The sequence below is a fragment of the Xenopus laevis genome, chromosome 5S, assembly GCF_017654675.1.
Source record: "Xenopus laevis strain J_2021 chromosome 5S, Xenopus_laevis_v10.1, whole genome shotgun sequence".
In the NCBI taxonomy this organism is placed as follows: domain Eukaryota; kingdom Metazoa; phylum Chordata; class Amphibia; order Anura; family Pipidae; genus Xenopus; species Xenopus laevis.
This window is the reverse complement of record NC_054380.1, coordinates 58,465,502-58,482,547: the sequence shown is the minus strand read 5'-3', so window position 1 is coordinate 58,482,547 and position 17,046 is coordinate 58,465,502. Positions and strand designations below refer to the sequence as shown.

Genomic DNA, 17,046 nt, shown 5'->3' with positions numbered 1-17,046 from the left:
TGACTTGAATTCAACTGTTTCTGAATGTGTGTGATAAAATTGCCTGCCCTTGTTATACATTAAATACAAATTTGAAATTGCTATCTAGAAATACCTGCAACTCAGTAAAAATTGCTAGCGCCCTCACAGCACAAAGTTGATTTTATAAAATGGGTTCAATAGCCATATGTTAAAAAGGACTGCAATATTTTTAAGAAACATTATTTGAACAACTGCTTGGTGCTCTATGGTGCACATGATTCTCTTGTGCAAAATAATGTACATTATCAATGGCCGCTGCATAAAGAAACCATAAAGACATATCAGCTAGTTTTATGGCTAACAACAAGTTAATATATTAATTGTCAGGTCCACTTTCAATAATACAGCTGGTTTGAATAATTCTTTAAATCTTCAAATCTTCTCCTGAATTCAAACTTAACTACTTTGTTGTACACTAAGTGGGGTATTTATTAAAACTCAATTTTTTCTCATTATTTTGAAAATAAAAATTCAACCAAACTCCCAACCATAATTTGACTTAAATTACAAACAAATCTGAACAAAAAATGCACTTGCTGGAACTGTCACAGCAAAGTAGCGAACAGTTTAATTTGTGTGACTTTTTCAAATTTTTGAACGAAAACCAGCATCAAACAGCCCAAAACCCTTGAAAATCATGAAGGAAAAAAACATCTTCCAATTGTAAAAGGGACATCTGCCATTGACTTTTACATGACTTTTACAGATTTTAGCTGGAATATTTTTAGATTCTGATTTTAGCTGATTTGGAGCATAATAAATCGTGAGTTTTTTTCCTCTAAAAATTCAAATTTTTCCCCTTATAAACACAACCAGAAAAAATTGAGACTTAATAAATAGGCCCCTTAAGCTATAAGGGTCCCCCTTATAGCTTTATTCTTTATGCTCGCATGTCACTGTCATTGCAATGTTTCAGTCCTAAACCATCACTTTTATTTTTAATGTAGTGAGAGTTGTGATTGACATGAAGTAAACAGCATACAGCATATATTTGTCGTGAAGTAAATCTTCTTGACGTGTAAAATGTGAATGGCTCCAAAGTGACATTAAATGAATAAAAATAGATCTCGCTGAGCTGTAAGTATCTACCAAAACAAAGAAAATGCTCAATGCGTTTTCTGCATTCATCTTGCATCTTTGTTCCCATGGGATGTGCAAATAATAAATTATAGTAGAAGAAAGGAGTCTAGGAAGTATACATTTCAGATAACTTAGAAATTACAGTAAGTAATCAAATTGTGGGAAACCAAAACCAACTAAGCTGGAAAACAAAACATTGCAGAAGAGAACGGTTATACCCCAGTTTATAGGTTGCTGCTGAGACTTCACTTGTTCATTTGTTTCCATTTCTGGGCCCTATCTAAAAATAATATTAATAACATACTAACTATTCAAAGTAGGACAAGTTGTTGCATGGCAACTATAAATATAGAGAAACCATTTTCATACCTCAACAGGTGCAGTTTAGAAGAGATAATTATTCTGATGAAAAAATTTAAATTTTAGTTGAGAATAAGGAAAGGGAGTTTTTTTTTCAGTAGAGGATGAATACAACTAGGGACATAATATAATAATTGAGAGAAAGAAAACAAATGCAGCCTTAATGCACCATTGATTAAACTGGTAATTAGTGAAATGATCGGTTACAATCCGCTATAGTACAGTGCATACATTACCTAAAGCCAAGATCAATCAAGTTTATTCTGACTTCTTTTTAAAGAAGAACTAAATTCTAAAAATGAATATAGCTGAATACTGAACTTACTGAACCAGCATAAAGGTTCAGCATCCCTATAACAGTAATCCAGGCATTCATAGTTATCACAGGAGTTTTCCATCTTTGATTTTGTTAGCAGTGTCTCTAACATGCTCAGTGTGGTTTGAGCAGCTGTTGAGAAGCTAAGCTTAAGTATCATCATACATCATCAAGCAGACAATGAGGTTTGTCATATAAGCGCATGCTAAAGGGTTGATTTCTGGTACTATTTATACTGGTTTCTGAGCTACCATGTACCAATAATCTGATTTCTTTACTAATCAGCCTTATATTGTGACATTTATATTATTTATAGTCAGTATAGTGTGTGTCGGTCTTAACGTGATACTGACACTGAAAAACTACTTTTTAAAATATAAATATGCATTAAAAGTTACCTATAGGTCATGTTGATCGTTTTTTGCTGAAAGGTTTGTTTTTACAAGCAATTGTTAGTTGAAGTTTCTAAACCTGACTGTCCCATCTCAGCCTGCCAGTTAAAGCTTCTAATGCCAACGAACTCCTGCTGCACAAATATGGCAGCCCCCTCATACAGGAAGATGGGACATCAGACAGGTAATGTAAAAGCATTGCGCAAATACTTTATGGCAAAGTTATAAGTTGCCTTCAAAGGCAATATTATGATAGATGTAAAAAAGAGTTTAATTTCTAGTGTCAGAATCCCTTTAAGTAATTGTCAGCAGCACAGAGCATGTGTAGTGAATAAGCAGAAAAGAAGATGGGGCTACATGGACAGTTTTGGAGGCACAGATGTTTACTACTAAAGGGTTGTGGTTGCCTTGGCCTGGTATAGAAGTCCAAAACCAAATGCACATCATTTCTACCCTACTTCTTTAGTTAAGCTTTAGTTTCTTTAAGACAGTTGAGGAAATGAATGGAATAATGTGACTTTTGTCTTTTGACTTTTTTTCTTGATAATAGAAAAATCAGAATCCGAAAATCTGAAAAAATCTAAAGAGTTTGATTGTGATTATTATTAGAGTAATATTATAACCTATTACTGACTGGGGGGTACATGGTCAAGGTTGAGCAGTTGCTTTTGCCAGATGCTGGATTCAGTAAGGCTTTTCAAACTGCCCCATACAGAAAGTTGATTCTGAAATGGCACAGTTCAAGACTTGACTTAAGTTTTGAGTAGTCAAGTTTTGAGTATTTTTTCGTAAAATCGTTCGATTTCGAACGTTTTGATCGATCAATCTAACGATTTTTACTTCAACCGAAAACAGCCGTTTTTCGATCGAAAAAATACTTAGACTATCGAATCTTTTAAAGGAATGGACAGAGTTTAGGAAGAAAAAATACTTCTTGGCTGTAGAAAATGGCTAGAACAGAAAGAAAATGTGTTTGTGCAAACTAAATATAACTATATAAACACATGCAAAAACTTTCCTGCAGATGTTGGGAGTAATGATGACCAGATCTGTTTGTTTTGTCAGATTGCCTCTATGTAGATCTTTGCCCAGTTTGACCACCAACACAATGGGGCCAAATAATTTGGCCTTTGAGCCAAAGACCAGGTGTTAATGCAGACCTGTCAGGGGAGAACCACATCAATGCACTATGATGATCTTTGTCTGACAAGTTTTTGTAACCTGGCCTTGACATATCTGATATTTGTTGGGCAGGCCCCCATACTTGGCCCAATATACTGCTCATTTGGTCTGGAGAACTTTTATGAGCCCGTGAATGAATAATACTTTTATGGCGGTGGCTTTTAGGTTTTATCCCTCTTTTTAGATCCAACATATGGTCCAAACCTTCTAATCCTTGTAATAAGGTTATAGAAATATAAAACTATTTCAGCTTTTTACACATATATCTAAGAGCAATGTCTTCTCAAGAAATCTGACCTTAACTTCCTTCATCTGGGTTTCCATGAGTATCTAGTAGAACAAATAGAGAAATTCCCTTCAAGAAGGCTTTTATACCTTTTATTGTTTAGATTGCAAAACACCAATTTAATGTGTTTAGAAGAAAGAGAAATAGAGGAAGCAGCACAGTTAGGAAAGGGAGATAATGAGGTACATATTTAGAGTACTGCCGAGAAGAAGAGTTGGTGCACTGTTTCCTTTTTAACTTATTACAGCATTAATTTTATTTGGACAACATCAGTAAAAAACAACTTTTTCATTACAGAATCATATGTAAACTTATATTTATGATTGTATTGGAGTTACAAGCACATTCATAGGGGCTGTGGGATACTGAATGATACATAATATCAAGAATGGTGCAACTGTGGTGGAAAAAGATAACAGGTCACTGAATATCAACACAGCAAATGCATTTTTGTTGCTTCTGAATATGAATAGCAGGATATTTAGGGGCCCATTTACTAAGGATCGAAGTGAATTTTCGAGTTCAAAAACTTCGAATTTCAAAGTAATTTTTGGGTACTCTGACCATGGAATAGGCCAAAGTTCGGTTCGAATTGAACAAAACTTCGACTTTGAAAATCTAAGTACTGTCTCTTTAAAAAACTTCGACTTTGACACTTCACCACCTTAAACCTGACGAATTGCTGTTTAGCCTATGGGGGACCCCCTATAACCTTTCTAGAGTGTTTGGCTAAGTTTTGCGTACTCAACGTATTTTTTTGTAAAATTGTTTGAATTGTTTGATTTGAACTATTTAATAGCCCGTTTTCGGTCGAAAAAATACTTTGACTATCAAAGTATCAAATTCGATGGTCGAATTTTGAAGTTTTTCAACTTCGAAATTCAACCCTTAGTAAATGTGCCCCTAAGTCTGTCAATATAAGTGTTAATTAATGCTTTCTGTTCTACCACTACAATACATGTTGATTAAATTTGTCTTTGACAATAGATATTGCACTGTGCTGTTCTAACAATAGAAGAATAACAGAATAATACTGAAGCTCCATTAACAAAGACACATTTTATTTGTTCCACTGTGACAAAAATAGGAATGTTAATGTCCACATGTCACGATGAGCGCCTGGCGCTCCCTACCTTACTCCCGGCGCGGCGGCGGATCCAAGATGGCGGCACCCAGGACTACACGTAGGCGCAAGGACGCCGGCGCCAAAGCGCCGGCGCGGTGACGTCACGCGCTATGGCGCCAAATTCAAACTTAAAAGGACGCCGGAGACCCAGGTTCGATGCCCGAGTATAGCTCAATATTATATTGTGTTCCTGGGTTGCCCTACTTGCCTGTTATATCTGTTATTGATCTTCTGCCTGTTTCCTGACCTTGAACCTTGCTGCCTGCCATCTTGAACCCTTGCCTGGACTTGACCTTTCTATTGGATTTCCCTTGAATTGTACTTTGCCTGAACTCACTGGAAAAGGACTTCCTCCTTGATCCTTACTACACCCCCCTGTGGGTGCCGCAGGCCCCTGCTGACATTATACTCGGGCCATGGATCCTACTGAGGAAGCTACGCCTGATGTCGGACGAGCACTCCGCGGACTGGCATCCCGCATGGAGGAATATGAAGCCCAGCAGTACCGCATAGGGCAGGCACTCGATACCCTTCTCTCTCGAGTGCCTCCAGCGCCTCCTGCTTCCCAAGCTCCTGTAAATCCTCCCATGGCGGCCGTCTCGTCTACCACAGGTTTCTCGTCTGGTGAGCCTCGTATTCCGCCTCCTCCTCGCTTCAGCGGGGACTCACAGGCCTGCAGAGGTTTCGCTACACAGTGCCAGATCCAGTTCGAGTTTCAACCCTCTCACTTCCCCAATGAATGTTCCAAGGTGGGCTATGTGATGTCTCGTTTAGTGGGCAAACTGCTTGAGTGGGCAACATCTCTTTGTGAGAAGAATTCTCCACTGACTTTTGATGCCAAGGCTTTTCTTCAAGCATTTCGTACTGTGTTTGATGCCCCGGGTCGGGTCACTAATGCCCCTTCTCGTCTTCTGCAACTCTGCAGGGGAACCGCAGTGTCAGTGACTATGCTATTGACTTTAGAACTTTGATGGCTGAGACTTCCTGGAATGACGATGCCTATAAGGCCGTATTCTATCAAGGTCTGTCTATTCACATTAAAGATGATCTTGTCTCCAGGGAGTTCCCTGACCTGTTGGAAGATCTGATAGCACTATCCATTAAGGTGGACACTCGTCTCAGAGAGCATCAAGTAGAGAAGGAGCGTTGTAAAAGATTTCAACCCTTGTTGGCACCTCGCTTCCAAAGACCTCTCTTGCAGACTCCAGCTACTCAAGCTTCTATTTTTCCTCCGGAGGAACCGATGCAAGTTGGAAGGGCTCGTCTCTCTGAACAAGAAAGGCTCCGTAGACGTACAGCTGGACTTTGTCTCTACTGTGGTGGGCAATCCCACTTAGCTGTCTCCTGTCCTGTGAAATTGAAGAATGTTCCTACTCAGAGTAAGACTGGAATTTCTTTTATCAGTGGAGTTTGTTCCAAGTCCTCTGAAAACTCTCATCAGTTTCGTGTTCCTTTGCAGATCCTGCTAACCTCCAAGTCAATTCCTGTTTCGGCCTTCCTTGACTCCGGAGCTGCAGGAAACTTTATGGACTTTGCTTTTGCTAAAAAGATTGGTGTTCCTCTATCCTCTGTGTCTCCTCCCATACGAGTTTTCGCCATTGATGGCAGACCCCTCTCCACTGACACCATCACTCTGTCTACTGGTGAATTATCTGTCCAGACTGGAGTACTACATCGGGAGAAGATGTCCTTCCTGATCATTCCTTGTCCCTCCACTCCTGTCGTGCTGGGTTTACCATGGTTACGACTACATAACCCTTCTATTGACTGGTCCTCCGGTCAAATCTCCCGTTGGAGTCTACATTGCCAAGGACATTGTTTAATTTCTCAGCCCATCCAACGGGTTACAGTTTCGGCCACGAACTTATCCTCCTTGCCCTCTGTCTACAGGGACTACTCCGATGTTTTCTGCAAGAAGTCAGCAGAATTCCTTCCCCCGCATCGGCAGTATGACTGCCCCATTGACCTCCTTCCTGGAACCATGCCTCCCCGTGGGCGGACTTACCCTTTGTCTCCTGCGGAGACTACTGCCATGAAGGAGTATATCTCAGAGAATCTCCAGCGAGGTTTCATTCGTCCTTCTACATCCCCAGCCGGAGCTGGTTTCTTCTTCGTGGAAAAGAAGGACGGTGGTCTCCGTCCCTGTATAGACTATAGGGGTCTCAATAAGATAACTGTCAAGAACAGATACCCCCTACCCCTTATTTCTGAACTTTTCGACCAGCTTAAAGGGGCCAAGGTTTTCTCCAAGTTGGATCTCCGCGGGGCTTACAACCTCATCAGGATTCGAGGGGGCGATGAGTGGAAGACAGCTAACAATACTCGTGATGGGCATTACGAGTACCTCGTGATCCCCTTCGGCCTCTGCAACGCCCCTGCTGTCTTTCAGGAGTTCATTAATGATGTCTTTCGGGACCTCCTGGGGAAGTCGGTAGTTGTGTATCTGGATGACATCCTCATCTTCTCTCAAGATTTGGAAACCCATCGCTCCCAAGTCAGAGGCTCTTTCTCGTCTTAGGGAGAATTCCCTTTTCGCCAAGCTGGAGAAGTGTACCTTCGAAGTTCCTAAGATCTCCTTCCTTGGCTACATCATTTCGTCTGAGGGCTTCGAGATGGATCCTGCCAAGGTATCAGCTATCCAGAAATGGCCACTCCCCCAGAGTACCAAGGCGATCCAGAGGTTCATAGGCTTTGCGAATTATTACCGCCAATTCATTAAAGGCTTTTCTTCCCGCATTGCTCCTATCCTCTCCCTCATCCGCAAAGGAGGGAAGCCCGATTGTTGGCCTCCTGTGGCCCTTGAAGCCTTTCAGTCCCTAAAGGATGCCTTCATTTCTGCCTCAGTTCTTCGGCACCCTGAGCCTCACCTACCCTTCTTCATTGAAGTTGACGAGTCTGATGTCGGGGCAGGTGCTATCCTTTCCCAGAGACATTCTGCAGATGGTAAGCTCCATCCGTGTGCATACTTCTCCAAGAAGTTTTCCTCCGCCGAGCAGAATTACGACATTGGGAATCGTAAGCTTCTGGCTATCAAACTCGCCCTCGTGGAATGGCGTCATCTCTTGGATGGTGCACCACATCCGGTCACGATTTACACTGACCATAAGAACTTAGAGTTTATACAATCCCTCAAGAGACTAAACCCCCGTCAGGCGAGATGGTCTCTCTTCTTCTCTCATTTCAATTTTGTCCTGACGTATCGTCCTGGGACCAAGAACCGGAAGGCAGACGCCCTGTCTCGAAGTTTCTCCCCAGAGGACCGCCTTCCTATAGAGCAAGATCCTATCATCCCTCCATCCAGGATCATCGCTGCTGTACTACCCCAATTCGCTGAACAAATCATGTCTTGCCAGTCTGACGCTCCTTCAGATACCCCCATTGGAATGGCGTTTGTGTCCCCTGAGTTACGCCTTCCCATCCTCCAGCAGACTCATAGCTCCAAACAAGCCGGTCACCCCAGTTCAGAAAAGACTCTTGAGCTCCTTCGGCGCCTAGTTTGGTGGCCGACCATCCGCAAGGACGTCAGAGACTTTGTCGCAGCTTGTACTGTTTGTGCCACCACTAAGGCCAGCCACTCTCGACCCTGCGGTCTTCTACAACCACTACCAGTACCCTCTCGTCCATGGACTCATTTGGGTATGGACTTCATTGTGGAGTTGCCGCTCTCTTGTGGGAACACTGTCATTTGGGTGGTAATAGACCGCTTCAGCAAGATGGCACACTTCATTCCCTTAAAGAAACTCCCCTCTGCTGTGGAACTGTCTCTTCTCTTCATACAGCATATATTCCGTCTACATGGCTTCCCTGTGGAAATTGTCTCCGATAGGGGTTCCCAGTTTGTCTCCAGATTTTGGCGTTCCCTATGTAAGTCTTTGGGGGTTCCTCTTCAGTTCTCCTCTGCCTATCACCCTCAGACTAATGGGGCAGCGGAGCGAGTGAATCAAGCTCTTGAACAATTTCTGAGAAACCATGTTTCCCTCTGCCAAGACGACTGGTCTGATCTACTCCCGTGGGCGGAATTTGCTCACAACAATGCCAATCACTCTTCTACTGGAAGATCTCCTTTCCTGTCTGTATACGGTCAGCATCCTCTAGCCTTTCCTCAGGACTTTCTTCTCTCCGACGTTCCAGCTGCTGAAAATCATGCAGCTCACATGTCTGCCATCTGGACTGCCACTAAGTCTAATTTGGAGAAGAGCTCCCTGGTGCACAAGACCTTTGCTGATCGTAGGAGAAAGCCTTCCCCTCCATACAAGGTTGGTGATAAAGTCTGGCTTTCTTCTAGGAATATCCGCCTGAAGGTTCCATCTCCTAAGCTGGGTCCTATTTCGTGGGTCCTTTCTCCATCTCTGAGGTGATCAATCCTGTGGCTGTCCGTCTGCAACTACCTCCTGAGATGCGGATTCCCAGCGTGTTCCATGTTTCCTTGTTTAAACCTGTAGTGTCCAATCACTTCTCCTCTGGTCAGTCCCCTCCTTCTGCCATCCTCGTGGACGGCCAGCAAGAGTACGAAGTTGAGAAGATTCTGGATTCTAGACTCTCCAGGGGATCTCTCCAGTACTTCATCCAATGGAAGGGCTTTGGTCCTGAGGAATGCTCCTGGGAGAAGGACTCGGATGTGCATGCTCCCCGCCTTGTGAATGTCTTTCATAGTCGGTTTCCCCAGAAGCCTCGTCCTGGTGGTCCGGTGACCCCCTGTGGGGGAGGGGGTACTGTCACGATGAGTGCTCGGCGCTCCCTACCTTACTCCCGGCGCGGCGGCGGATCCAAGATGGCGGCGCCCAGGACTACACGTGGGCGCAAGGACGCCGGCGCGTCGGCGCGGTGACGTCACGCGCTATGGCGCCAAATTCAAACTTAAAAGGACGCCGGAGACCCAGGTTCGATGCCCGAGTATAGCTCAATATTATATTGTGTTCCTGGGTTGCCCTACTTGCCTGTTCCTGGATTTCCCTTGAATTGTACTTTGCCTGAACTCACTGGAAAAGGACTTCCTCCTTGATCCTTACTACACCCCCCTGTGGGTGCCGCAGGCCCCCGCTGACACCACATCATTTTATAAAAAAACAGTAAGCTGCAAGTAAGACAGAAAAACCTACCAGTTATTTCATCGCCTTAAACGGACTCAGTTTTCAGAATATGAAGTTTGTATTTATGACTGAAAAACATAATATTTATTTAGTATAGTTTGGTGGAAATATTTACTTGTACCTGCAATTGTATTTTCTTGGCACTCATGTGATTTTTCTTTTCCTATTGGCAAATAAAAAAAGTCCTGTTATAGTGGACTCTGTATTTACACTTGTTTTTTGGGTACCTGCAGAGAAAGAGGTAAATTTATTTGGGACATATTTATAGAGTGCTGAATGTAAGACTTTAAAATATGCCAAACAAAATTCTGTACAGTACAAGTAAATGGAGAGCTGAAAATTTCCCTTTGGCAAACTATGGCAGCCTTGTTTCTCCACATATCTTTAGTACATGAATATTGGTTTGAATCATCCAGGCAATATACTGAAAACGATGAAAATTTTAATATTGTATGATTTTATCGGTACATGTATTCGCAGCTTTAACTATACTGTCGCCTAAGAAGATTTTTGTCTAATTTGAATTGCCCATACACAGTCCAATTTAAGCTGCTGACTCAGCCCCTGTAAACCAAGTTGGTAGCTTTTTGGACCACATAAGGGGCCAAACCAGGCAACGATTCTTTTTCATGTATGTCCATATTTACCTATTAAAGTGAAAGATATTAGGTTGGCTGAAGAAGAACAAGCAAAGCCACTCAACTATAAAATACATAACAATTCATAATCTACACCTGTAATGGCCCTGAAAATAATACATTTTTAAAACTTGTGTGAAAAATAAAATGGAATTATAAAATAGAGAGCAAAGGGCAAAAAACAGGCCCATTCCAAAATGTTTTTGCACTGTGTCCTTAATGAAGAGCTGCTAGCATTCATCATTATTATTACTATATTTATTAGGGGAAAGACAAGTAGGATCCTCCCATTCCACCCCCTAATTTAAATATGATTTAGATGTTAGTTATAACTGAAATATAGGATTTATTAACTGTAAAGCTCTTCCTGTCTATCTAAATCAATAGATGGTGATTGAAGGCCAGAATGAGTGATATTATTCAGGATGCATGATTATTTGCTGTTCTAGATATACCAGTAGTATGGGAACATATGGTATAGCTGTAAATATAAACATCCATATACATTATAAAATTCTGTAATTTTCTTATTTTTAAATGTGTAGTTCACTTGAAACTTAAGTCAAATGTGGGAATGTAATATGTTTTTTAGCGCTCTACCAAAATCAGTAGACAGTGATTGAAGGCCAAAATTAGTGATATTATTCAGGATGAATGATTATTATAGTTCTAGACATACCAGTAGTATAGGAACATATTCTATAGCTGTAAATATAATATAATATAAAATCTATATACATTATAAACTTCTATAATTGTCTTATGTTTAAATTGGTATTTCACATGAAATTTAAGTGAAATGGGGGAATGTAATATGTTTTTTAGCTCAAAAAAACATTCGCAAACACCTTTGCACACATTTGTGACTATATTTGTGTCCTTTTTGACTGATTACAGACCTCCTCATAATGTTTGTGAACAAATGGTTTTTGCAAAAACATGTGCAGTGTATGTAATAAAATTTTGCAATTACCAAGTTTTTTTTGCAACAAAACATTTAAGGAAATTCCAGCAGGTTTTAACGCCAACTTTTGCTTAGCAATAATGAGCAAAGTAATATTCACCAGTGAATGATTTGACATTGCGAGCAGCAAAACATTCGCAAAAACGCCATTTTAAATAACGCTTGTGATTTTTAATTGCATTTTCCCCTTAGTATGTTATAGAATGTCCTGAGCAAAAACAATTGCTCTAAGAGACTAACAAGTTTATTGTTAATTTTAGTTTTTTTTCTTATCTTTCTATTCGGTCCCTCTCTTATTCATCTTCAAGTCTCTCATTCACACCACTGCCCAGTTACTAGGAGAGCTGCTGGAGAGCTTCTGAACAAAAAGCTTGATAGCTTGAAATGTGAAAAATGAAGACTAATTGCTGATTGTCCCAGGATATACAGTATTATCTGTTGTTTGTATGGCACCACCAAATTTTCACAGCACTTTTGCAGAGATTGTTCATCATTCACATCAGGCCCCAGTGGAGCTTTTTACACTTATTATCACTTTTACACACACTGGTCATTTTTATGAGGAATTATATTAAACTTTCTGTATGGTTTTAATAGGAAATAAAAGCAACTTAAGCAAACCCACACAGACACACCACAGACCGCAATTAAACATGAGAAAGGCAACAGTGCCACCCACTGAGCCACCGTACTCACTGTCTACATTGTACTAACAGTTAAAAGTGCTCTACCCCTTTAATAAAGTGTTCATTTTTGATTGTTGGAATGGGGTGAACCATGCATTTTGTTCTCCGTCCTACATAAAGTGGCATATTTGTTTGTAAACTGCAAGTAATGTTCTGTGTTTTAACTTGTCTTTTGTATGTCATTGTTATATTTTGTGGATTTCTGAATGTCTCCCTGTATTCTTGTGATCTTTCCTACATGTCTGGGTGAAGCTTTATATAAATCCATCAGCAATGTAAGTCGTCTGTTCCTAAAGCTTTTACATAAGGCATGCCCGCCTCATTATTTGACTGCAGCCTGTTTCTAAATTGCTTGCTGCCTTCTAACAACTTGCCAGCACTTGTGTACACTTGTGTACATTTAACCCTTTACCCGCCAAGCACGTACGCCGTACGTGCTGGCGGGTCAGGGCTCTAACCGCCGGCAACGTACCTTGTACGTTTTCGCCGGCGGGAGCGCTTCCGGCCATACAGGGGCTGCTGCTGTGGCCGGAACGCCACAGAACAGCAGCCGACACCCCTAGGCAACGAGCAGTGGGGCCGGATCGTCCTGCTAGGTGCCCGATGACCCCCACGGCGACCCCAAAACAGCATGAACATCGCCAAAGCTGTGGGGGTCATCGGACGGCTCCATATCATCTGCGGTGGCTGCTGTTGGCTGCGGAAAGCCACAGATCAGCAGCCACCGACCCTAGGCAAAGAGCAGTGGGGTCTGATTATTTAGGCAGGCGCCTGATGACCCCCACGGCGACCCCAAAACCATAAGTAATGCTAGCAAGGCCGTGGGGGTCATCGGTCGGCGCCACGTGGTCAATGGTGGCTGCTGCTGGCTGCGGAAAGCCGCAGATCAGCAGCCACCACCTCTAGGCAACGAGCAGTGGGGTCTGATTATTTAGGCAGGTGCCTGATGACCCCCACGGCGACCCCAAAACCACAGGTAACGTCAGCAAGGCCGTGGGGGTCATCAGTAGGCGCCTCATGTTCTGCGGTGGCTGCTGCTGGCTGCACAAAGATGCAGATCAGCAGCCACCCCCTAGGCAACGAGCAGTGGGGTCAAATCTACCTGTCAGGTGCCCGATGACCCCCACTGCGACCCCAAATAGCAGAAACATCAGCTGGAGATGGGGGTCGGTGGACACTGCCTCTTCTGCTCCTCTTCCCTTCCTGGTTTGACCTCAGCCAATCCCCTTAGGCAATGAACAATGGGGGCTGGATTCTTCTAACATGTGACCCCCACCTATGTCATCAGCTGCTGGGGTATATAAGATCTCCCCCAGTGACTCCTCCTCTTCTCTGCTTGGTCGTGGATGTCATTTGGAGCCCTCCTGCTGCCAGCTGCGGTCCTCCTGTGATCCTTGCCTGTGAGATCTACTGTGCCTGCCCCAGGTTACGCATTTTCACACTCACTTACACACTTATACTTGCACACTAATCTAATTTGTCTTTCTTATTTTAGTTTTCACTTTTTTCCCACTTACCTTCACTTACTTTTGCCCAGACACACTCAAACCTTACCCCCACACCAACCCCCCCACACCAACCCCCCCACACCACCCCCCACACCCCACATATTTGTATTTCTGTTTATTATATTTTATTGCTTGTTTATTTGTCTTTTCTTTTATTGGCTTATTGCATTTTTAGTGATTTTTATTGCTTTTTTCTCTTTTGTGTTGCTGCCAATTACTGTTCTTTATTGATTTTCATTGATTTATTGCATTTCAGTGTTGCGTTGCTTTTGATTTATTGCTCTAGCTTGTTTTGCTGGTAATTTGCATTTTCAGTTTTGTGTTGCTTTTGCTTATTGTTCTTGATTTTCAGTGGTTTTATTGCATTTCAGTGTTGCTTTGCTGTGGATTTATTGTTCTAGCTTGTTTTGCTGGTAATTTGCATTTTCAGTTTTGTTTTGCTTATTGTTCTTTATTGATTTTTAGTGGTTTTATTGCATTTCAGTGGTGTTTTACTGTTGGATTATTGTTCTAGCTTGTTTGTGTTGGTGCTTTGCATTTACTTTTCTTTTTTGATTTTCAGTTCTCTTATTGCATTGCCATTTCTACTTTGCGGTTTATTGATTCAACCTTGTTTTTGCTTTACTGTCATTTTTAGTTTTGTATAGCTGATCAGTTTTTGTGTTTTCTTGATTTACTGTGTGATTAGTGTTCATTCATAGGCTTTTTGTTCTAGAAAGTTTCAGGGGGTTGGACTTATAGTTTTTTTTTTTTTCCCCTTTGATTTGTTTATCTTATAATCAGTTTTGTTTATCTTATATCCAGTTCTTTTTTTCTTGACCAGTTTTGTTTATCTTAGCCTCAGTTTTTTTTTCTCAAGTCTCTGCCTTGCCTGTGTTGCAATAGTTTTGCATATTGTGATCCAGCTAACTTTTTCTGGCAGTGAAAACACTTACTTGATTTTCTGTTTGTCACTGTTCCTGATTGTTCTTTGGATTAGGGGATCATTTTTGTTGGCAACATGGCAAAAAGGTATTTTACTGTTGAAGAGGCTGCTGCCCTATGCATGGCCTCCAGCTCAGAGGAGTTTAGTGACTCTGATTCTGAGTATGTGCCCCCTGAATCAGAAAGTGACTCTTCTACTGATGAGTCACCAGGTAGTAGTAGCACGGTTACTGCCCTTGAGGAGCCCATGGAGTTGGAGCAGGATGTAGAAGAGGAGGTTGAGGTTGAGGATCAGGAAGAAGGTGGTAGGGCTGATGCTGCAACTGGAGGAGAGCCTGCGTGGGGGCCTCCTGGTAATTTTACCCCCGAAATTCCCCCATTTACTGCAGTCTCTGGCGTTAAGGTGGACACCAGTAATTTTGAGCCAATACATTTTTTCCATTTATTTTTGACTGAGGCCATCATACAGGATATGGTCCAGTACACAAATGTGTATGCCGAGCAATATCTTGCCCAAAATCCCCTCCCCAGATATGCTCGAGCTCAGGCGTGGCATCCCACTGATATTGCTGAAATGAAGAGGTTTGTGGGACTTACTCTAGCTATGGGGCTTATAAAAGTAAATTCCCTGGAGTCCTACTGGGATACCACTACTGTGCTATCCATTCCATAGAAACCGGTATCAGCTACTGCTCCGGTTTCTGCATTTCAATGATAATTCTAGGGCTGTACCCCCTAATGATCCTTCCCATGACAGGCTGCATAAATTGAGGCCCCTAATAGACAGCCTGTCTGAGCGCTTCGCAACAGTTTACACCCCCTCCCAAAACATTTGTATTGACGAGTCCCTTCTCCTCTTCAAAGGGCGCCTACACTTCCGTCAGTACATCCCAAGCAAGCGTGCCCGCTATGGGATTAAATTTTATAAACTTTGCGAAAGCAGCTCGGGGTACACCAACCGCTTTTTGATTTACGAAGGAAAGGACTCACAATTAGACCCCCCTGGTTGTCCCCTTGACCTGACTGTCAGTGGCAAAATTGTGTGGGAGCTCATCACTCCACTATTAGGCCGAGGTTACCACTTATACGTGGATAACTTTTATACCAGCATCCTCCTATTCAAGACCCTACATTGTTTAGATACCCCAGCCTGTGGCACCATAAATCGTAACCGTAAAGGATTGCCCAGGGAACTCCTCGACAAAAAACTGAACCGTGGAGAAATGTATTCCCTAAGAAATGATGAGCTCCTTGCCATCAAATTTTTGGATAGAAAAAATGTTTTCATGCTGACGACCATCCATGACACGTCAGTAATTGAAGAACAGAGAGCTGGTAGGCCCCCAAAATCTAAGCCTCTCTGTAGCAAGGAGTACAGTAAGTACATGGGTGGTGTTGACAGAACAGATCAACTCCAACATTATTACGATGCCACCCGAAAAACAAAGGCCTGGTACAAGAAAGTTGGCATATACCTTATTCAAATGGCCCTTCGAAATTCATATGTTGTCTATAAGGCAGCAGTACCAGGCCCCAAATTGTCTTATTATAAGTACCAGTTGCAGATAATCCCTGCCCTCTTGTTTGGTGGTCTAGAGGAGGCAGTGCCTGAGATGCGTGCCAGTGACAACGTGGCCCGATTGGTGGGGAAGCATTTTATAGACACGCTTCCACCAACTCCTGGAAAACCAAGAGCCCAAAAAGCCTGCAAGGTGTGCCGCAAAAGGGGTATCAGACGAGATACACGGTACTGTTGCCCAAAGTGCCCTCGCAACCCCGGGTTATGTTTCAAACCATGTTTTGAAATATACCACACTCAGCTGCACTACTGAAAATGTTGTAGATTGTTGTGTACTAATTGACTTTATTATAAGTATTGGCATCCCGCTTTGTGCAAAATTTATATTCAGGGCACTCCTAGCATTTTATGTTGTGGTTAATTTGGTATTTTCTTTCCCTAAACTGTTCCTATGGTTAGAGGTAGCACTAGGGGGTGTAGCCAAGTGATGTGTTAGGTGAAGGTCAAGGGCGCCTAAAAATTTGTGGTGCGTGATGACTCTTGAGATAATTTCATCTTGCCTGCTGATGATGTCTTCTCTCTGATGCCACAAAACTTTTTTTTTTTACTGACACCTCATAAGCTCCCCTCTGAGTGCGGTTGATCAGTATAGTATGGGCTTCAGTTTTTTTTTTGTAAAGTGATCTTTGCCTGTTCTGGCTTTTTATTTGCAGTTGGCAATGAAAGTCATGGTTTGCTGATAGATGGGAACATTTTGCATTTCAAAAGGCTAATCTAATCTTTGTCTTTATTATGGCTAGTAGTTAGTACAGTACTGAATGCATGGCTGAGATGGTTGGAGAAAAACAGGGCACTTGATTGAACTGAAAACTCACCAGCTTTCAGTGCAGATTCTTTACTTCTGGGCAATATATACTTTGTTCTTGTGTAGACATTTAGCTCTTTGTTTTTGTT

General features: G+C 42.2%; 1 protein-coding gene across 1 annotated transcript; it reads left to right on the top strand.

Moving 5' to 3' along the window:
• Nucleotides 1–14,649: 14,649 nt before the first annotated feature.
• On the top strand, nucleotides 14,650–16,405 carry LOC121394101 (piggyBac transposable element-derived protein 4-like). The gene is made up of 2 exons (XM_041564104.1): nucleotides 14,650–15,155; nucleotides 15,247–16,405. Exons 1-2 carry the CDS (start codon nucleotides 14,650–14,652, stop codon nucleotides 16,403–16,405), a joined length of 1,665 nt encoding a protein of 554 aa, XP_041420038.1.
• Nucleotides 16,406–17,046: the final 641 nt, after the last annotated feature.